The 22826-nt window shown below is 41.1% G+C and overlaps 1 protein-coding gene across 3 annotated transcripts in view; it reads left to right on the top strand.

Annotated features, from left to right (window-relative positions):
- SRGAP2 (SLIT-ROBO Rho GTPase activating protein 2) overlaps positions 1-22826 on the top strand; it is a 106580-nt gene that overhangs the window by 15596 nt on the left and 68158 nt on the right. For all 3 annotated transcript variants that reach the window (XM_009577360.1, XM_009577361.1, XM_009577359.1), the window contains exon 2: positions 20823-21015. In XM_009577360.1, the coding sequence (XP_009575655.1) occupies positions 20823-21015 (193 nt within the window). The remainder of the gene's footprint in view (positions 1-20822; positions 21016-22826) is intronic.

Here is a 22826-nt window from a genome sequence, read left to right as displayed (position 1 = left end):
AGCTGGGAGTGACTCCTGTCTCGATGATAGATGGCACCATGCTGCCAAAGGTGGTGGGCTCTGACTCCTCCTGGCAGCGAAGCAGGAGCCTGGATGGAGAGTGGGAGGATGAATCACTTTTCTGCTCCTCTGGACCCAGATTGGAGCTGGGAGGAGCTTTTGGCTCCACACGGCTGCGGATAGAACGAGAAATTCTGCCTTGGGTTTTTGCAGATGTCTTATGAGCACTGAGGCTGTGATGGGGGCTCCTGGGGCTTAAGTAACGTGTTTTTTTTAAAAGGTTGATATTTCTGTGCCAATTACGAATCAAAAAAATTAATGTTTATAGAAATAGCCCAAGTACATTGCTTTATTTTGTGAACGGAGTATTACTTCATAAATAATTATGAAGTCGTGCTGAGATGTGTGCAGTATCCCTAGGCGGTGGCATTCATTCCCAGTATGTGCCTACTGGTTTTGATATATTTTCACTTCATTACAAATGGTGGAGGTGAGCTAGTGTTGTCTTGTTCTTGGAAAGCAGAGGCACAGCCGTGGCTTCTGATTATCAGCTTCTGTGACTGAGATGCTGTATGATTTTGTCTGATTTACTTAGTACCCATCATCTTCGTCGGTATAGGTATGGTGCTGAATCAGAGAGCATAGCGGGATTTTAGTACTTTTACAAACCTTTTCAGATAACAGAAAATTACTGAATTGCTGGCTCATTGCAGGTGTACTAGGAGGCAGTGGTGGTAATTGGGATATATTTACCTTATGAGGACAATTCACTGCACAGGCTCTCTCCTGTTGTTCTCTGTGCCTCTATTTATCACGGATGGTCTTTAAAACCTTAATGAGGTTGAAAATCGCGGTGGTCTGGATGCAGTAGCAGCCGGCTCCTGTTGGGAGGGTGCTGGCTTACGGATACATGTGCATTTCTCTTAGCAAGTTATTTCCTCAACTACTGTTTTTAAGTACGAGATCCGCTCTGCACTGCTTAGTTAGTGGCTAGAGTTTTTAAAATCCAGCAATCTTGGAAGGCTGCGTTAGCTCTGACTTACCATACAGAGCTGACATTCAAAGAGAAACTTGCTTGTTTTACACTTTAAATAGCTCTCTGATGGGGAGGTGGATAGTGAGAGCACACAATACGGCCAGCGCTGGGTTGTGGGGGCTCTGCAGGGCTATTATTAGATGACAATAGCCGGAATAAAAAGCTGTAGACGCTGCATCGTGTTTGGGCCATTGTGTGCGAGAGATGTTTTTAATTCGGAGAGCCAGAGGTCTTTCAGGATCACCTCTTATGCTCCTCGTTGGAGACCTCTTACTATTCTTCTTTGCTGGAGATAGTGGAGGTTATGAAGGAAAATGGCTGCTAAGTCACTGCTTTTAAAGCAGACTTACAAATTCTGCTTGCATGGGACAAGGTTTAAGACTGTAAGAGGCTGTATGCATTTTCCCCATTGAGTGCTTGGAAGGTGACAGCTTTTGCAAAGGTGAGTCAACTAAGTTCAAAATATGGCTGTCTTGATACCCTTTTGTTAATGTTTCTGTTTTCAAAAGGAGGTTCACACATGCAAAAGAAAGGTGATGATCTGTGTATGTATTACTCAAAAGCTGAAAACTCCCAGGGCTCTGGGGGAAGCTAATGTAGCTGAGTGGAGTTCATCTTGACCTTGACTGATGTCAGAAGTGAAGAGGATTTCTTGGCATTTTGCTGACTCAGTCCATCACTCTGCTTAGGAGTAACAAAGCCTTAATTTTTAAGGAACAGGTTTTTTTGACTGAGCAGGTGTAACTTCTTTGCAAGAAAGTAGGCTGTTCGTTCGTAATCCCTTTGGCACGGGTTACGCGAGTTACACATGTCCACAGATGTGTCCATGCAAGAGAGCGCCTCAGTTTCAAGGGCAAGCAGTTTCTGACAACTGCATGGGCCTTGAGAGAGTGCTTAAATATTTATATTGCAAAATAAAATCTTGTTTGAAGCCATAGATGGACAATTGCATCTTATTTTTCACAATATGCTGTAGGAAGTGCCTTTTTCAAGTCTGGTTTCCTCAGTGTGCCTTTTTCCCTTTACCTTCCCAAGCTTTAGAGGAAAAAAGCAGCAACTACACAAATTTAACATCACTTTCTCAGGCATTAGGAGGAGGTCCTAGAAGACAAATTTGCCAGTTTCACAGTTAATAATGGCATTTTTCATGCATGATGCTACAGAGTGGAACATCATCTAGTGCAAGCCCTCTGGTCATTTTGTGTCTCCTGAAGTGACATATCTGGCACCTAAGAAACAATCCCAACTGTCCCACAGCACTGAATATAATTTTATTATTTGAATATAATTTTAATAGCTCTTTACCTGACTTGTTTACAGAGTGGTATCTTGGTCTGTTTCTCCATCAGCATTGTATCCTGTTTTGTTCTCTTTTGATCTGGAGTTTTATATGGTTAATGATAATTGATCTTTGACTTTCAAAAATATTAAGCCCCAAAGAATAATTGGCAAGTGTCCGCTTTTGGAGATCTGAACATGTCAGACAAGGAACAGTTTTGTCATAAGTCGTTGACGCAGTTTTCGAGAAGAGGGAACTGAAACCTCTTGAGGAAAGAATTTTCTGTTCATTCTATTTTGAGTTTATTGTGAAATCAAGGAAAGCACAAACTAATATTAAACTTAAAATTTAGATAGTTTGTATGCTGCAGCAAGAATCAACACTTAGGGTGAAGTGTACGATGATCAGGAGAGCGTATCCATCAGGCAGTCTTGCACTAGCAGCCCTTTAATTGTGCTGAAATACAGGTTTTGATCTGAACTGCAGTAAGAGATGCTGAGCAGAGAAGTAATGGGGTTAAACCATAACATTGTTTAGGGTGATCTGCAGTGGTGGGGGTTTGCTTTGAAACTCTGCTCTTGGCGGATGGTCATCTAAAATCCTCCCTACGAAGTGTAGGGGGAAGAAGAGCTTCTCTTAGAACTTCAGTTTTAAGTGTGGGGCTTTTTGTAAGAAAGCTGCTGCATGCTTCTGCTTCCAGTGGCTGCTGTTGGTCTTGACTGTAGGGGAAGCAGCTGCTGTCACCAGGCGCATTGACTTCTTCCTCTGCAGGCTGTTGAATTTGAGGAAGATAATTTGCATTGCTGAGTATGTTGCTGATGCAAGCTCCAAATGTGGAGCTGTTCATTTCAGTCCAGTCCTTCTGTACATCATCTACGAGGATGCACAGGAGTGCTGCTGAGTGTCACAGTGGCTAAAAATGAATTTTTTCAGGTGGGGTGAGGTGGAAAGCTGGAATGTATCAGGCTGTCTTCAGATTGATTGGCTTGAATTCCTTCCCATGCAGTGGTTTCTTAGCTATACTTTAGAAAGCTGGGCATCCTGTTCTTGAGGAGGTTTTGCACTTCTGGCTTACAGTGTAGGTTACTTGTAAGTAGGAATGCTGCAATGATTGATGCCTTATGCTTATCTCATTAGTGTGATGGTATTCCCAGTCCAACACAGAGTAAACTTCCAGCCATGCTATGAGACAGCCAAATGTAACATCAGCAGCTGTGCTGAACATAGTGCTGTTAAATGCAGGGGATTTTCTTACAGTTCTTTTTAGACTGCCCTATCTGCAGACGCAGGAGGAAGAATAAGGGAGAATGCAAGGTTAGGAACGGGAGTCTTAGTTGCTGTACTCCGTAAATATGGGACAGGGCAAGGGGTAGGCATTTGTCCTGCAGTGAAATGTTGCCATGTTGGTACGCACAACACTTTACATTTGTGTTCTTGCTTCCTTTGCAATGATACTGCAGTATCACTACTGCCCCTTCACTGCCTTTCCTAGTGTCTTTTTTACTTTTGAAATGATACTGGACATTTAATAGCAAAAATACACTTCAATTTATCCTTTTCCTCTTTTGGTTTTCTTCTACATGGTGTCCTTTTGCCTTCCCCTCAGCCCTGGCTTCCCCCTAAAAGTAACTTACCAACAAACTGCTGGAATTTATCAAATAAAAAAGGCCCGGCATTCTTAAAAAAATGAAATATTTAAGAACAAGACGGAGTGTCTACTTTGCTTTTCACAAGCTTTATTTTTTAAAATTGCAGTAGTGCGTGTAATTCAGGACTTTAAAGTTTGCTGACTGACTACTTGCTCTTGCTGAAGAGCATCCGTACTTGCTCGCTTGCTATGTAATCCATTTTCTTCAGGCAAATAAGCTGATTGCGTCCAGGTTTTTTTTAAACATAATTTTATTCCTTTTTAATTACAGCATCCTCTGCAGATGTTGGAGTGTCATAAAAATGAAATGTGGAAACAAATGCGAAGTTGTCATGGCTTGCTCCAAATTTGAGACAGTAATTAAGCTGTCAGGGGGAGTAGTGGAAAGTTCGGCTGACTTTATCTGTATGTCCTTTGGCAAATGACGTATGGACTCATTAATGGAAAAGGCAAATGTGAAATGAACTATATTCAGTGGTTTATTTGTATCAGTGCATCTGCTTTGGCAGATAAAGGATAAAAACTGCCCTGGGTAATCAAGTCTAAGATTTGGGTTTTTACTTTGTAGCTAGAGCCATTGCTGATTGCTGTCAGGGGAAATTGAGGTAGAAACGAGCAAGAATAGCCGAGGTCTGAATGTTTCTTTTCTGGTTTCTTTCTTCTGGTAAGAAGAAACAGTGGCACAGCATTCACGTTGGGGATTGCTGTTTTAACTTAGAAAAGCAGCTGATGAAGATGGGCTATCAGGTCCAGAATTGCGCCTATGTGGCAATAACTTAAGGGGGCGGGTGGAGATCGATTCTTTATGGCAAATGGTGACTTGATCCTTTAATGGCTCTTAAGACACCTTAGGACCACGGGCTTCCTTTAATCCCCAGTGCATTACCTGCTCTCGGGTTTTATATCTGAAAACGTTGAAATGTAAAGAGAGAAGTCGTATGTGGATCCCAAAAGGATACACGTTTCCTACCCTCTGTCTACTTTCAAAGATTTTCTGGCTGTCTCTAACATGTTCGACAGATCATTTTGTGTAATCCTGTCTGGCAATTTGTTTCAAGATGTTGGTTTTTTCTAAAGCTCTTGTCTGAATGTTTTGTCCAGATGGTCTCGGTGTGAGTCCGACTGTAAGGTACAGTGTTTTGCTTTGATAAGGTTACTCGTTCTGTTCAGATAGCTGATGGCTTTATAGCAGTAAAAGAACAGATCTCTCATGTTAATGGGAAATTACCATTCATTCTCTTGAAAACAAAAATAGTACCAGAGCATCTGAAGCTTTCACTGCTCACTTCCCACTTTAAGTTATTCTCATGTTCCTGTGAAAATGTTGGATTTTAAATGGTGATAACAAATCCATCTGTCCTGGCTCTTCGCAGGAATGTCTCGTGATAATAATGGTCCACCACTATGAAAATTTACAAATGTCAGTCACAGCTTCGTGGCATTAATGATTTATACATGCAATGAGCAATAAAATGTCTTGTATTGATAATTCATAATTCAAGGATATCAATAACTGGATTTCATAAGTTATCTGGGGTGTTGTCATCATATAAATCGAATAAGTTTTATTGAAAGTTACACATGTAACTTTATCAATGGAGATTTTACTACACCATTTATTTTCTTGCTCTGTATTGTTAAGACAGTGTTATTCATAGCCCTTCCTGACATAGGCTTTTGTTAAGTATGTACATTTCAAAAAAAACCCCAAAACACCCCCCACCCCCCCCAACCAAACAAAATGCTCCACCATCTTTGGCATTTTAATGAGACTGTGAAACATGGATATTCCTGGGCTACTTAAATCTCTGGATGAACTGTCATACCACTGAAGGACTTGCACAGCGATGTTTCCTTTCTCTAATTCAAAGTGATTTTTTCAAAGGGAGGATGGAGAGATGTCTTGAAGTAACCTGAACCTGAATTCACACTGAAACTGAGAATGACTGGCTCATAAAATAGTTGGCACTCAAAAGCCTTCTAGCTATTTCTACTATTTCTGCGCTGGGCTGTTTGGTTGGTTGGTTTATTCGGGCGTGTTGTTTTAAGTCACTGGTAAATGAACCAACGTAAACATTCCTTGTAGCGAGGCTGGCGGAAGATCCAAAGCTGAACGCTTCGCTCCTGGCTTCCATGTTGACTTTGGCTGGTGCTGTACGGTGCTCGTTCAGGGGCTCCTTTTGGCAGATGGCTGGAGCTTCAAATAGGAAGGGTAAATAAGTCACACCCAGTATCTGAATTGCAACAGTGAATGGGTTACGTGTGCTTTGGTTTCCTCCTGTCCAAATGGCTTTAGTAAACCTTAATTTTTTTTTTTTTGGTGGCGTTTTCTAGAAACTGAATTGTTTCTTGTGGAGTTGCATTAAGAAAATGAAAAATGAAGTGAGCTGCTAATCAGGGCTTGAGTAGAGCTCAAGCTGTACGGAGGAGACCCAGGACGGCACCTACCCTGCTGGGATCAGTCTGCATGGAAAAATAAAAAAATTTCTAAACTCAGTATTGTCTTTTGGGGTCCAATCCAAAAAAGAAGAAGAAAAGAAAAAGAGATGTAGTGCAGATCTTCAGGGGTTTCAAACCACTGAAGATAAACCGTAAGATATTGGGGGCCTGGCAGCAGAAGCACTTGGCCAGGCGTGGAAACTCCTTAGGTGCAGCATAGAGGTCAGGAAAGGTTCCTGTGCTTGCAGACATGAGGGAAAGCCAGGATGTGCCCCAAGAGATCATACTGTGTATCCAGGTGGTTTTTTCCACTCTTTCTGTGAAATACACCGGCCCCTCTGCAACTTGCAGTCGTGCCCATCTGCCTGCTGTCAGCTCAGGCTTGGAGGCAGATCTCCAGGCAGAGGCTTCAGTTTATCAGATGTACTTACGCTCTTCTATTTCTCTGGGCATCAGCAGCAGAAGCTAAAATCTACCTGTTATCATGTGAAGAGTAAAGCTCCAAGTCGCAGACTCTTCTGTGCATTGAGGATGCTGAAGCAGAACCTCCCTGCCTGTGCTCCCCCTCCTCGTCCTTTGAGGCGTACGAAGACACAAGATTCTCGCCCACTTTTGCACAAAGGGGCTTTTTGTTCCTGCCTTTGGAAAATGTGTGCGGTTGTCACTTGCTCTGGTTTCTGCTTAGGGGGAAGAGCTTTCTGACATTAATAGGTGCTGAAGGACTTTAGTTTCCTAATGTGTTTTTTTTTAATAGTGATAATTTTTGTTATCTAGGGGTTGATTTTTTTCCTAGAAGCATGAGATCCTGCAAAGCTTTAACTTTTGTGCAGCTTTATTCAGATATTTCTACCAAGTGTTTTTTCTCTGATTTTGCCTAGTCTTTCAAATGCTCTATAAAAGCAGGATTATTTCCTTCCCTCTGTTCCCATTTCCGTCTGTTTGATAAAAAGGCTCCTTTTGACTTCTCAGAAGTGGAAGGAAATGACACTGGACAACATTCTGCTTTTCAGTGAACACTTACTTGATGTCTGCTGTACAGGATGCTTGATTTCAGGGAATACTTTGTTGATTCTATTATCTAATTGATACTGGGAATCCAGATTAGTACCTGGTTTTGTGTCTCGTACTCTGGCTTCAACTGATTAAAAGTTATATATATTTAAAAAATGGGGTTTTTGTTTTGACTATTAGTCATATTTCTACATTATCATCTTAATGAATGACTGCAATTTGTGTGGTGGGTTGCATCTGTGTTTCTTTGGAAAAAGCTTTTTCTGGGAAGCAGGTGGTTTTCCCTAGTGGGGACTGGGGGGAAGCAAAGGGGATTTTAATTTTATTTTTATTGCAGGTTACCTACTGTGCAAAAACTAGGTAGAACCGTATACATCTTCCAAACAGTGTTATGTGGTGTGGTATGGTTTGCTTTTATTGAACTTTGAGTAATTTATTGTAAAAGTTGGACCCACATAAATGATTTCTAAATGATAAAGTGTGCGTGCGTGTGTGTGTGTAAAAAGGAGGACCTGGGTTTTAATGTCAATTTTTCTGACAAAGACACATGAAAAATAAGCATCTGTTGTTCCTGGTCTGGTCTAAGTTGCGCTGATTAATGGGTGTTGCTGTAGCTGACAAAGAACTGATAGAAAAATGATGATTCACATAATTTGAGATTTGCAGGCTCTGTCAAATACTCATTTCCCGTCTTTACAAGAGGTGCTATAGAGTAAAATGTAAGTTCCCTTAAAGACAGCAGTTCTCCACTTACACAGCTGAATATTTATAACTCTAAAGGAATGACTTCTGTGTTTCCTATGATTGTATAGGAAAAGCCTGCTTAGGATACCTTTGCTTTCATTGAGTATTCCTGGTGTAAATGTCTTATGAATGTGAACAAAGACTGAGCCAGAAAGCAACAGGGAGACTGGAACAAGATTTTTACATAAACTTTTTTGTGGTTTTAAATTAAGCTTATATCTGCTATTTTTTAGGTGTGCCATATATGAATTAAAAACAATGCTCCAATTTGATTTCTTATGTAAACAGTTAAGACTGATTTATCGTAAACTCTCATGCCAGTTTAAAGAGGCATTACTTTGATTTTATGTAATGGTTTTGGTTTAATGGCAGGTGTTAGTTATTACAGTGAGGAAAATAAGAGGCTGCTCTGGTGGAAACTAGCTCTGTCATCAGTGTCTGCTGGTACCGCGGGCAAATAACTTGGACCTTTTTGATCTTGTTGAAGTCATCTGTGAAATGTTTGTAATGATGCTTATTATTCACCTCTCCTGGAATGTTTATGGTTAATTAATAGTTCTCAAAACCTCCCAGAAACACGCACGGCAGTGTCTCTGCTGGGACTGACAGGGAGGCAGTGACGACTAGATCGGGCTGCTGAGATATATTTGACTCACCTTGTTGACTACTTTGGACAGTCGTCTTCCTTCTCGATGGACTGAGAGCCTTACCCGGTGTTCCAGCAGGAAGGGAAACGGGAACGTAAGGAGGAGGGCTGCAGAGATCATTCATGGTTCACTTGTACAAGTCTCCGGGCTGCTGGCCTGCAGCTGGCTTGGGCGCTCACTGGGTTATTCGTGACCGACCAGGTGGGTCTGTCCCCGCTGCGATGTGACAGTCAGCCAGGAGCACATCCAGCCTCGGATCTCCTGGGGACCCTCAGCTACAGGAGCTGGGAGGTGTGCGAGGAGGCGGGAGGGCTTCAGATCCGATGTCCGCTTTCAGACTGCGGCACCTCTGAAGTGTGGTTTATCTAAACAAGACCGAGGACCGGGAGGGGAACGTGTTGGCGATACCAGGGAAAGATGTTCATTTCCGTGGCAGTTTCAGGATGCTTCTGGAATAGTGGTACTAACACAAGGTTATCTTTCACTGTTATATAGTTACCAGATTTTAAAATGAAGCCTCATCCTGTTTGCTTTTTTTTGAATCTTTAAGAAATATTCCAGGTAAATTGGTGTTGGTTCTTTAAAATGTCAGCTTAAACACAAAGCAAGGATGAAAATTGTTGATGCAGTTAAAAAAACCAACCCCACATTTATGTGTCTTTCCCCTCGCTGCCTAAGACAACCATGGAATTTGGCAGTCTACTGGAAGTGATTTTGAAATTTGCTGTGCTGTGCTTAAGAAGTGTTTACATGTCCCTTTTTGTTCCTCTTCATTTATTTCTCGATCGTTTATGCATGTTAACATGTTAGTTACCAAAGAGGAGAGAGAGGAGAAGAAATCCTGAGGTGAAATTAAATTAGACACCAGCATTAGTCATTCTGTTTGTATCTCTAAATATATGACATAATTCACCAAAGGATTTTCCTTTCATTGAAGAGATTAAAACATGTAAGTCATAAATTGCCACTTTTGTTCTAGCGATTTTATTGATTTGAAAAATATACTTGATGTTACTTTGCATGAAATACTTTGTGTGTAAGAGTGTAACTATCAGGTCTTATGAATTGGGAAGAGGTAATAATTTTTCACATTAATACTGCTTCTGGGTTCTTTTATCTTTCAGCACTTCCAAACTTTACTTAACCTTTGGAGCACCCTTGATGGATAGAGAAATGGAAAATTATAATGTCAAATTAATTAAGTTTTTGCAGTAGGACCAAAGGCGGCTAGGAATTGGGTCTGGGGAATTTGGTCCATCCCTGGGCTGTTTTCCTGAGGAAACAATTAGCACTATAGAGGATTTAATGTGTCTGTGTGGGTATGGATGCTACTTTCTCACCTACAGATGTTTGTGTGTGTGCACACATATGAACGTGGTAGTCTAGTGATGTATAGCATATAGTGAGTTTAACTGGGAATTCCTGAAATGAATTGAGGCAGTAAGAACATATGGCAAATGCCAGAAATAATGATCACATTACATGTTTCTGATGAATAATTCAATTCAGTTTAGTATTGTTCCACCATTAAAATAAACCCCTCACAATATTTGACATAATGCAGCTGAAACACTTTGAGAAAAAAATTTTAGAAGGCGAAAGAAGCGGTTGTTTCACTTCTGTTTTAATTGCCACCGGTAGAGGAAATCTTAATGCTTAGAACGAAGACATATGTAAAGTCTTGAGCTGGAGCTGTGGCTGTTAAACAGTTCCTCTACGTTGTGTAGCAGGGGAGCCGACTTCAGGGGGAAGGACGGGTCATGAAGGGCTGCTGTGGAGCTGCAAAGAGAAACTATTTCTAAAATAGGCCAGGAAAGCACAGTAGAAACTACTAGAAACAATAGTTGGGAGAATTATTTTTAAAAATGACGAGAAAAAAAAATTATCCTTTCTCCTAACCCTAAAGTCCACCTTTCTGAATTAGAATACTCATAGATTTGGGGAGAAAAAAAATAGACACCCAAATATTTTTCAGCTCTTTTGAAAAAAGTTCTGCCACCCGTGACTCAAGGGGTGTGTTTTGGGGAGCGGGAAGCGAACATTTCTGCAGCTGCTGGATGCTGTTTAGGCTTCAGTTTTACTAAATGCTCACAGAGCTCTCGTGTCAGGTATCCTGCATAGCTTTAAAAGTGGAGAAAGTGAGGCACAGGCTTAATTATTTATTAAAGGAGTGCTAGTGTTTGGAATGGCAATTAGTTGTTCTACTTGGACAGTAGGAAGAGGCACTAGGTACCTAACATTGCCTGTGAAGATGGGTGTATAAAAGCCTAAAGGAGGACTGCAGAAGTTAGGAATAGAAAATTTCTCTTTTAACTTCTGATGTCAGGTAGCTAATGGCATAGACCAAGGCTGATTCTTCATCGACTGAGCAAAGCGGAGGTAACCAGCCCACTTTGTCTTTTGTTGCATTTGAACTAAACCCAAAGATAATGCTGATAATTCTGCATTTTACAATCCACTTTTCCATTTTTGGGTTTTTTTTGTGTGTGTTTTGTGTAATGCATAGGAGAAGTACTAGCACGCTGCAGAATGATGAAATGGAGAATGATCCTACGTCTCCTGCTTCATGGTGATTTCAGGACGTAGTTCTAGCTGCTTGCTTTTCTTCTTTGTTTTTTCTGGCTTTCGTCAATAAGGTACAGTTTTCCAACCTGCTTTTTGTGGAGCACACTCATGATAGCAATCAAGAAATGAATGAAGCTGGTCCTGTGCACAGGTGTCCCATAGCCCTCGCCTTGCACGGGGCTGGGGTGTTTCCGAACCGTGGGGTGGGAGCCAGTGTGCCCCGTGCTAGCAGAGCTCAGGTGGGTCAGCAGCATCGTAACTCAGCTTTTGTCTCACGGACCTGTTCTGCTGTCTCTTCCTGATGGATTTCCATTCTAGAATAAATACAGATTTCTGTTGAAATCAAGTGCCAGCCTCTCCCTTTACAGAGGAATTTAACTTCCTTTGTGTAGCATGAAACACTGCAGTACAGCATTCTTCATTCAAATCTCCTGTTTTGAAATGAAGAGCCAGGAGTACCTGGCTCCCCTCCCTCCCTCTCTCCACGCCCAGGCGGCTCATTGCTTGCAAATGAATTAACGTGGTTTCTGAAGGATGTTTCTGTACATTTCCCACACTTTTTGGTCAGTCTGATTAATTCTCGCACTCTGATGCTCTGTGGGGAAGCCCAAGATGATCACTGCTTATGAGCCTTCCCTGGACTTGATATTTCATTCCTTCATACTTTCTCATGGTGTTTAAAATGTTAAATGGTGGTGTCAATAGTGTGCCGGACAGTACAGCCTGTGTTGGAAACAGAGGGTGGTCAGGGAGGATCTGGGGCTGGTGGGGGAGCAGGAGTTAAACTGCTCTTCCTCAGAGCACGAACGCCTTGTGCAATACCCAGTGGAAATCCCCACTCCTGTCCTCTCTCCCAAAAAGGATCCAGAAACTTACATTTTAGTGGTAGCCAGCCTTGGTTTCATGAGAAATCAGGAGTAATTTGACTGAAAATGTGTCCAGCATGTGCTTAGCTTTGTTCCTTACTGCATTTATTCCCTGTTGTTGACTTCCTATAACTGGGAGCACACGTCCAGGCTCCTTGCACTGCTAACCACCTTTTTTTGTAACTAACACAGCAGGGTTTGGGGAAAGAATCTCTTCTTTCTGGGAGAAAGGTTTGAGAGGTCAGTAGGAGAGTGTGATGAAAAATACCTGAGAGTCTGGTGCTTCAGGGAGACTTGGTTTGCCCTGGGCCAGAAGCGGAAAGGGCATTTAAAGCAGGAAAAAGCCCCTTTACACTAAAAATGTTCACCAGTTTGTTGGCCATCTATGCAGTGTTGGCTTTGTCACCCTGCATGAGAGGAAGCCCTTCAAATAACTATTAAAAAGTTGTTTGGAGAACGTATTATTTCAGGTTGCTTAATAGGCCCAAAGCGATTTCTGCCTCCCAGAGCACACAGGCACAGGGATGCTCGTTACTGGAGGCTACGAAGAGTTCATCAGCTCGAACTATTTTCTGAGTACTGAAAATACGAGCTGGGGGGTGGGCGTTGTGTTGCTTTTGATTACACTAATAGTCCATGTGTCAAAATGACTTTTAAATTCTTTATTGTATAAATCCATACTGCAAACTAGTGATAAAAGGTAGTTTTACTACTTGCCTATAGTATTTTACCCAGCATTCAGAAAGTGGGAAAGCATAAGCAAAGGTTTGTCTGAGGTTTTCTTTGGCTTGATGTCATCTGGGGGAAACCTTTAACTGAGTACAGACAATCCTAAAATAGCTGTGAAACTTCCTGTAGGCAGAAGTAGTTGTAACGCGCCTGCTGCTTGCATGCAGGTTTTGGGTTTTCATTTATTTGAAATGTATTGATAAACTTTTTTTTTTTTGAATAAACAGTTGTAGAACCTAAAAATATAATATTGCCCAATGTACTTAGACACGTTACCTTTATCAGGGTTTTTATGTGCACTATGGATTAGTTACAAAGATGAGGACTTTGCTCATGTGCACAGGAGGAGTTACCCGTGCTCTGCTGTTGGAATTAGGGCAGTGAATCGCTGCACAGGGTAATTTAATCTGGATTCTGTTTTTAAACATCCTCCCTGAAAAGTCAACAGCGTGGACTGTGTTTTGATAATAGCAAAGGAGACTTTCATGGCTATTTCATTAGACAAAAAAAATCTAAATATTTAATTTGAATTCTGCGTGGATTAAATAAATGCCTTGGCAACTTTGTCAACATGCTTAATTGCATAATTTTGAGCATTTGCTTAAAAGCTTTGCAGATCTGAAGCCTTGCATCAGTTTGCAGTCTGTGAATTGCAGATGAGGTTTTTTTTTTTGTATGGGTATGGAAAACCAATGTATAGGCTTGCTGCATTCAATGGGATTCTAGTTGAAGGGTGCTTAAAGTTATAAAATTTCCAAGCTACCAGTTGTGATGGAGGCATTAGACAACTGTAATAAAGGCAGAAAGCATCAACTGCCTCCCCTTTAAGTGACACCTTTGTGCCTAGAAAAGCTGGTAGACCCAAGTAATTAGTGATGCAAATGTTATGATGTATTTATGAAAATAAAAGATGAGTGTCCTCAGTACTTCACTGAGACTAGCCTTAATTTTTGCTTTTATGCATGTCTCGAGTCCTCTTCTTTTACTTCACTAATGCAAAACTTCATGCACTCATTTTACACCTCAAAACAGTTTTATCAGTCTGTATTAGAAAGAATTTCAGCTACTAATTCCTACAATTCTGTTATGTATTTATACCTAAAAAGGGATTCTTGTCCATGTGTATTACCCAATGCTAGTATTTCTCAAATGGGTAAGGAATATCCTGTTTTTCAAAGGAAAATTTACCTTTTCCAGGGCATGCAGTTTCTGACAGGATTATGAACCTGAACCTGAATCGCCCTCCTGGCTCTGGTCTTAAACAAAAGACTGTATTTCCTCCTCTTATATCATTTTCACTTCAAAGCCTAGTTTTTAGATTACCAGTGAGATTTTTAAGACTGTGATGATCAACAACTTTCAGCTAGCAACGCAGTTTGTTCCGTGAAATTCTCACTGTTACTGTATAAAGGATTTTCTAAGTCATTAAACCTCCCAGCCATAGCCAGGGTTTTTGGGCTGTTGTCTGTCACTTGTCACAACCCTATTTGTAATCATGTACCAAAAAAATAGTGATACTGTTTTCACAAAACTACAAAGTCTTTCACTTTTGGAGTACAGCCTTTCTTATATATGTTGGTAGCGGAAATGTGAACAATTCTGAGCAATTAGTAATGTGCTGGAAATATGTAAAAACATGTAATCCAAACCATTTTCTAAAACTTATTTATATCTAAATGGTTTTAACTTTTACTGGAAGCTGTAGTGTTCATTATCATTAATTTTTTGAAACTGAATGGAGCGTTAACTTCAAACTAAACTGCAATCTTAACCTAAACCTCAGCGGGCTTGGCAAAGGGAGGCAGGTAGATGCCGTGCCACTGCTGTCTTACTCTGATGTTTGGTGCCCGAGTGCATGGCAGCTTTCAGGAGATGGGGATTTAAGAAACTCATCACAGACAAGGCGCAAGATCTAAAATTACTGCTTCAGCCTTCTGTATGAAGTGGAGATTTTGTTCATTCTGGACTGCTTTGTCTTTCATATGCTGCTGAGTAGCCTGAAAGATAAGATTGTATTAGAGCTGTGCGTGCAATTTAATGCTTGGTGACTTCCAATCCTTCTGTGTAATTGCTGCTTATGTGCTGGGCAGGGGTCCTGAACAGTCAGGGGTAACTGAGCTATGTGTGAAGGTTTTGAATCTGCTGACTTCCAACTTCCCATTTGTGGTTTGATTTTGTTTTGCTTTGATTTGGACATGCCTCCTGTTTGTATTGAGCTTATATGGCATTAACATGGGAGGAGGACCGCTCCTTGCAAAGCAGCCATAGGGGACCACTAAGTCAAGGCGAGAGCGTGGAAGGTTTTGGAGTTCAGCTCTGCCAGTTGGAGCGGATTTGTGTGGGTGAGAGGATTGCTCTTTAATCTGGGCGGGAGCTGGGGGTTGGTGGTTCTGTTTTGTTGTCATCCCACTCCTTTCCCAAGCTTGTCATCTTTTTATACAGCATGGCATTTAGGATGGGGTGGGAACATCTTAAGAAAGCTACAGTGCAGATATATGGAGATGCAGCTAGATATTGAAAAGCAGCTCAGGCTGCTTGTGTCTTCTCCTGGTACTCTGTGCTGTGCAGGCTTGTGATTCACCGTGTTGCTATCCAGTTAGAGCAGTTAAAGCTTATCGCTGGGAAGAGTTGAAACCCCGCCTAGGGAGATGATATGTTGCTCAGAGCTCAAGGGATGACTGGGCAAGGAGGTCTCCTGGGTCTGAGTTCGTCCTCGCTCTGTACATAACCTACCAAGGAATGAACAAGTTGGTACAGAAATGTCTTTATTTCCATACTTCCAACTTTAGTTTATAGGATGCTTAAGCCTAAAAAAAAAAAGATTTTGGTAAATTGTTTTGCAGAAGCTGAACATTGCATGCTGTAGAAGAGCAAGGTATAGTCCCAGTCAAAAGTGTATATATCCGCTTGCTCTGGGCGTAATTGTTTTATGATAGTGCAAATTCTTGCCAGGAGCTTTGTAGAAAACTGTTCCTGTTTTGTTGTAGTTTGAGAAGCCCCCACTGTTCAGTAGAGGTCCATAATTGCACCACAATTCTTATAATCTGCTCAAGTGTAAAAAAAGTATCAGTTTTTAAAATTAAGGATAACCCACTATTAATTTTGTTTACTGGATCCTTCCCAAGATTGTAGGGTAGGAGTCTTTTTGGGACCTTGGATTTGTCATGTAACTAGGCACCTAAACACTCATCTAGTTTAAACTAGCGCGCTTTTTCAAGCATGAACAATCAATTCATGGCAATCATCTAGATTTTTTTGAAGATATGAGCAGGTATGGTGGTAGCTTAAAATGTAGCGTCTCTCTTAGTTTCCTATGATGGAAACTACTGGTGATGACCTTTTTATGGAAGTATTAGAGGCACCATTGCTTAAATTCCAGCATTTTATTCAAGGACAATTACCTTCACGATAATGCAGTATCATTTGTGCCTATCAATACTTTATATGCTTCAAAGTTTAAAAAGAAAAAAAAAAGTCAAATAGATTATAGATGTTGAGAATGACAAATGTGACTAAGATACAGAAGGTAGAAGATCCTTCCTTACCCTTTGAATTCATTAATAACTAGACATGCCTGCTGAGTGCTACAGGGAGTGTTGAAAAGGTAGTTGCAGAAAGGATAAAAGTAAAATTATGCAACTGTCTAGCATTATACAATACTCTGTCCCTCTGTGACCTAGGTGACTTTATGATCTGGTGATGGAAGTGAATAAATGGTTTGTTTTAAACGGATGGAAAACTTTTCTATTGCTCCTAGGGATGTTTTAATTATGTAGTTGTCAGCCACGTGAGCTTGAAATACAATAGAAAGGATTCTGCAATACAGGGCAAGGCTTAGTGTGAGAATAAGAATACCTGGTGTTTAATCCTAATTCTACTACAGGCATCTTGACCTTGAATTAAATGTGCTTATTCACCTTCAGGCACTTGAAGCATTGGCAGCAGGAGCACAGTCTTTAGGATGCTGTTCCTTGTCTTGAATGATCACAGTGGGTGGGATCGCTAAGGTCTACAAGTTTTAGAAGAGGAAAGGAGGTGGAAGGCCTTTTGGTGTTTAAAGCGGCTGTTAACCTAATAACCTGTGTAAATTAAAAGATGCGAAAGCAGTGAATTCAAAATTAAAGTGGTTGTTGTGACTGCAGACGTAAAAAGGTCCTGTGTAGTAGGGTGACCCGCGGGTTAGAGCACGCACAGCCTCTGACTCTGCCATGGTATGTTCTCAGAGTAAGTCTGAAAAAAAATATCTTTTGCTTGTGTAAGCAATGGGAAAACAAGCAGACACTTTATACTCTAGAAAGCCCAGTAAGCCTCAGGAAATTCCTGCATTCTTGTTTTTATTTTGTGGCAAAGTACTGTGTGGTGTGTTTTTTAAAAGATGAGCAAGGTTGCCCTTCTCCAGCCCAGTGCCACAGACTCGATAAGCTGGAGCTGAATAGCTTATTGTTTCCCTGTGGGCAGCCTGATCAGCTGTCACTGTTCCCCTCAAAAAACACTGAGTTTATTTATAAAGAAAAAGCACTGATATCACATTTCTTACTAAAGGAAAAGGTTACTGGTTCTTACTGCTATTTAGCAGGAGAGCTGTGTGTGAAGTATCCCACCTTGAGAACAAAGAGCTTGAGCTTCATTGTAATTTTAATATTACAATACATGTGCTCTGCTGATCTTCTAGTCTTTGAGAATTACTAGCTTTTTTTGAAATGGTCCTTTGGCTTTCTGCTTTTTCTCCTGGAGCTAGTTTCTCAGTTGAGAACCTGACTGATGGAGAACCTCAGAGTTTGCCAGGTTGTTGCCCTCAAAGATCCATCAGTTGTAGCACAGGGAAGGGTAGGTAGCCACACCATTACCTGTCTGAGTGGTATCTGGTATTTTCTATTTCTATTCCAATCTTCTTTTTAAATGTGGTGCCTACTGTTCATTCATGCTTATAGTGTAGCTGACTTTTTCTGAAAAATAACACTGTGCAGATGGTCAAGCCCTAAATGCACAAATACATCATATTCAGTGAAGATATTTGCTGCATTTGAATTCCGTGTCTCGTTCTTTATCTGCTTAGCAGAACATGCCAAATCTGCTCAAGTATTTTCTTTGTGTGATACCTTTTCATGGGTCTAGGAACTAAGCCACAGCTTATTAAAATTAGTGTCTTTGCCCAATGACTTCTGAAAAGGTCATAGACTTGTTTTTATGTTGGGACCATCCCTTTTGTTGAGGAAAGGGTGGAGGAGAAGACACTACCTCTTGCCTTGAAGGATGTTCGTTCTTGAATGTCAGACCTGCAGATGAGTGTTAAGGTTAAGGACTAGGCAGACTGATTCGTTGCAGCAAGGAAACACTACGTTACTGCGCATTTTGGTGCTATTATCATCTAGCTACCTCACCTTCTTTTCTTTATGAAAGTCGTAATGACAAAGCCACAGGTAGAATGGGGTTGTCTTGTTTGCATTGCACGGGACCAAACCTGTCACTCATGCAGAGTTTTGCAAATCCATTAGTAGTTCTGTAATGGGGGACCAAGCTGAATGGCGAAGGTAGCATATGTTGAGCATCAAGCAGCAAATTTTTAAATAAGTGCTAGCAGATCTAATAGACATATTTGTTCTTTCCCTGTGCCCCTCCCAGCCCCTGCTAATCCTGAAATACTTTTGCTAGCTGGGACTGAGCAAACAACAAAGAAATCTCACAACTGGCAAGAAACACAATGCACAGTTTTTACCTAGTGTTGCTCATGCCTCCCCGTGTCACCTTCCGTGCGGACCGAGGGTTGTGCCCTTGCGAGCGCTGTAGGGTAGAGGTTCCTCGTAGCTTCCTCTGGGCTTTTTTCTGCAGTGCCCTTGCAGCCAGCCCTGGCAGGAGAGCCAGACGGTGCTGGGCCCTGCCCAGGGGTGAACTTGCACCCTTCCTGCTGCAGCCGCCGGGGCTGGAGAGGGAAGTGTAGCTGGGGCTTCCCTGGGCCCAGAGAAATGGGCATGCTGAAGTGGTTTTGATTAAAGAAGTATGTGGACAACTCAGGCCTGTGTATTTGCCTGTAGTTGTATTTCCTGATGAAGAGACAGAAGTTTTCCATTTTCTAAAATTCTCTCCTGAGAAAAAAATAAACTTGACCAGCTTTGCCCACACGTCGCGGTTTTGATGACTGCATTTCGTTCTGTGTTATGACCTTGCTGCCTGTATTTTCTCCTTGCAGTGAAAGCTGCAGAAGCTCATGGGTACTACAGTCTCAGAGAAGTGGTACTATTGAATTAAAGTGCTAATCAAGGTCATCTTCAAACTTGAAAACTCCACATTTTTGCAGAATTTTTTTTTTTTTTTTTGGCAAGCCTAAATAGAAGCCGTATTTGTATCCACGTGTTTTGGGTTTTGAAGTCCCTAAAATAAAGATGCATGCTTTCTTCATTGCAAATCCGGGACCCCCTGAAACTGTTTGTTCCTGCAGATGTGAGCACAATTCAAGGCAACTGATACTTATAGTGCATGGCAAGAGTAAAGCTCTTGGAGGTCCAGATGGTATGCATTTTCTGGGCAAAGGGACAAGCATACTGAGGAGGCCAAGCTGGCCTCTATTATTATGTATCTCAGGAATTAGCAATGAAGTAGTTGATTAAAAAATTGCATTTGGAAACTGATACTTACCCATCTTCAGTTGTGTTGACAAAGTTGTGGGTGCCTGCAGTTGCAATGCGTAGACATAAACAAAGCTGTGCATGCTGAAGACCTGATTGTTACTTATTTTATTGCTGATTCTGAATTCAGCTTGGAACAACACATGTTTGGAAAGAGCAGCAATAACAGTCAAGCAATAGCAGGCATCTCTAAAGTTTGATTGCTCAAAGATCTTCAGATGAAAGTGCATATTTTATTGTTTTCATGTTGAGTTTATTGCCCGTATAAAAGCCAAATAACCTCTACTAGCTGCATCACTGAATATTTCTGCATTTTTAGACTAAGGGACTGATGCATTTCTGCAATGTTTCCTGGCCCTATTTGTCCATCGCTTCTCTATCCTGTCCCTCAAATTCAGAATCAGTAAGATAAGGAGAACAACACCCTGGCTTAAAAGGCTAATGTGAGAAGTTTTTGTATTTTTGAAATGTTTGAAAACTGTTTGTAAAATATTGTGTAAATACAGATAGATATCTTCAGTAATAATTATGCATCATAATAATATTAACATCTATATCTGTGTGTTTTATGGGTCCTTTAGTCATAGATATGTTACTTGTAGATATTTTAAAAAGAAAAACAGTCTTCCTGGAGATAATTCCCTAATGGGAAGTGCTATCATGTTGGCTCTCCGAAGGGGTGTCTTCATCTGTTTCGATGGCTTGGTTTATAATGAGAGCTGCACGGCTGGAGACTCAGTAACTAACGGAATAATCCGAAATCGGTGCCTTTGGGGAGTGCCCCAGTATGCGCAACGTCTTGTTTCTGCATCAAGAGTAGTCTGTAAAGGAATTTGACAGAAATTCCCTGAAGTGATTTTCTGAGCTGACGTGGGGTATTGCAGCATTCAGTCCTTTTTCCAGACTGAGATTCAGTACATTTTTAGGCAGTGACCACTTCTTTTTGATGCCAAAAATGCACTTGACACTTGTAATTGATGCACTGTTCAGCAGAAAAGCCTTGCTTGTAGATCTGTGCACCGGCTTGCAGTTTAGCGGATGGCTTTCCTGCCGCTGGTGCATCCAAGATGCAATCACAATCATTTTCTGTCTGCAGATATAGTTAATCATAATGGAGCTTTGCTGACATATTACTAATGAGGAAATATATTTTTAACTATATTTTAATGGAGAAATTTTATGGTCTTTTCTCTAATGGGATTTTGTTTAATCTTTAGTGCTTTTATTTGTTACAGAGATCCGTGCCCAATTGGTAGAGCAGCTGAAATGCCTTGACCAACAGTGTGAGCTTCGGGTCCAGTTACTGCAGGACTTGCAGGATTTCTTCCGCAAGAAGGCAGAGATTGAGATGGATTACTCAAGGAATTTGGAGAAGTTGGCTGAGAGATTCCTGGCTAAAACTAGGAGCACCAAAGACCAGCAATTCAAGTAGAGTATTTGCCTTTTGTTTTTGCCCTTTTTTCCTGCAGATGTGGTCGCAAGGGTAGGAATGCAAAAGAGAGCTGATATAGTGAATGTAGGTGTCAGCACTGTTGTCCATGTCAGAATAAAATGTTTCCCGAGTTTGTGATAAATGCAGAACCCATTTCATCTTTCCACACAGCCTGGTTGCTAGCCTCATTTCAGTAATTCCTGGTAGGTCATATGTTGTCAATAGGGAATGGAACAGTAAAAATTGGCACAATCTAAAAAGAGTAATTTTCTTGGGAAGGTGGGCAAAGCTGTACACCAGATTTGATGGACAAAGCCAGGATTTCCTTCAGTGCCAGTGGCTTTGGTCTGTTTTTTTTTTTAAGAGTAACTGTTTCTAATCTGTTGTACTCTGTGATTTGCCATTGCAGCACTCTGTTTGCAATATCCTACACATTCTCAGTGTAGGATTTAAAAGTGTTGTATCTCTGCTACTATCACTTCAAAACAGTAGAGAAATAAGGCCAATAGTACTTCCAAATAGAGCTGTGCCATTTGGGCGGGGCGGGGGGAGGGAATCCCTAGGTACTAAGCTGATGGAACTCAATTAAAATTTAAAGATGTCCTTATTGACAGTCAATTGTCTCACCTGCTTGAAACATTATTTACAGGTAGGTCTGACCATACTGCTTTGGTTGTTCCCTGCTTAGCTGTTTGAGTTGGGATGGCTAACGCGTATCAAACGTGTTTTCGTGGATTCAAAGCCTTCTGATTTACTACTGACTCCTGCCTGGAGGAAGGCACGCAGGTGCTTTTCCCAGGAAGGGGGATGCAGGAGAGGACCTGTGGGTGAAGAAGGGCACGGAGACATCAGCCCAGTGAGCAGGTGGCCAACACAAAGCCACAGCCACGGGTCTCCTGTAGCTGACATCTGGGCAGTGCACAAGCTCGTTGGGTTTTGTTGTCAGGGCAGCAGCTGGGGGAAAACACCAAGCAAAAGCAGCCTTGGGATGTGAATCATTTCTGCTTTGGACAGATTGGTCTGAGAGGATCCATCTGGGTCTGCCTCCGCCCGAAGTGCAACGTAACTTATAGCATTGTTTGGGTCAGGTCCTTATCTGTGTTTTTGTTTTTTTGTTGTTGCTGTGTTTGGAGGGATATGGGGATATATCAGCTTTCCCTTTCCACTAGAAGCTCATTTTGTGAAAGCCATTAAGTAGGCACCATTTTAGTTTCCTTTCTGTACAGCTTTGTTGTCATTTACTTTATTTCTCATTTAAAAAGCACATTATGCTACATTGTCGGGAAAGCAGGACTCCCAAGCATAGCTATTTGACAGTTTAAAGAAGAGTTATTCTGAATATCTATAGAGCTGTAATTGTCTTAAGTAATTTTTTTTCTTTTCCTTTACAGTGAAAGTGTTCTTATAACAATAAGCTGCGCATATTCTGCACATGCCTTTAGGATGTCACTAAAGAAATGGTGTCTCGGACTGTAATTTTCCTCTGCATTATGATTGGTCTTTTTCACTTTATTTTGTTGTTATTCCTAGTGAAAATTGAGGTGATTTCCTTTATATTACATGATATGAAACATCCCATGAGAAATGCTTTTGTATTCAGCTTTCAGTGTTGGGAAAATTGTATATAGCTTACTTCCCATTTTGAGATTTAGAGAGAATTTTTAATGTGGAAGTTTTTACCATAGTTGAACAGAATCCTACATGGTGTCATGCTTCATGTGAATTAAATATGCTGGCTGTGATACTGCAGGTTTTTAAAATTTGTTTGTTTGTTCTAATGCATTTTCCTCACTGACCCATGCTCCCA

The sequence above is a fragment of the Fulmarus glacialis genome, unplaced genomic scaffold (genome assembly GCF_000690835.1).
Source record: "Fulmarus glacialis isolate BGI_N327 unplaced genomic scaffold, ASM69083v1 scaffold5165, whole genome shotgun sequence".
NCBI lineage: Eukaryota > Metazoa > Chordata > Aves > Procellariiformes > Procellariidae > Fulmarus > Fulmarus glacialis.
Note: the sequence above shows the minus strand (reverse complement) of the source record. Positions and strands in the feature narration are given on the sequence as shown.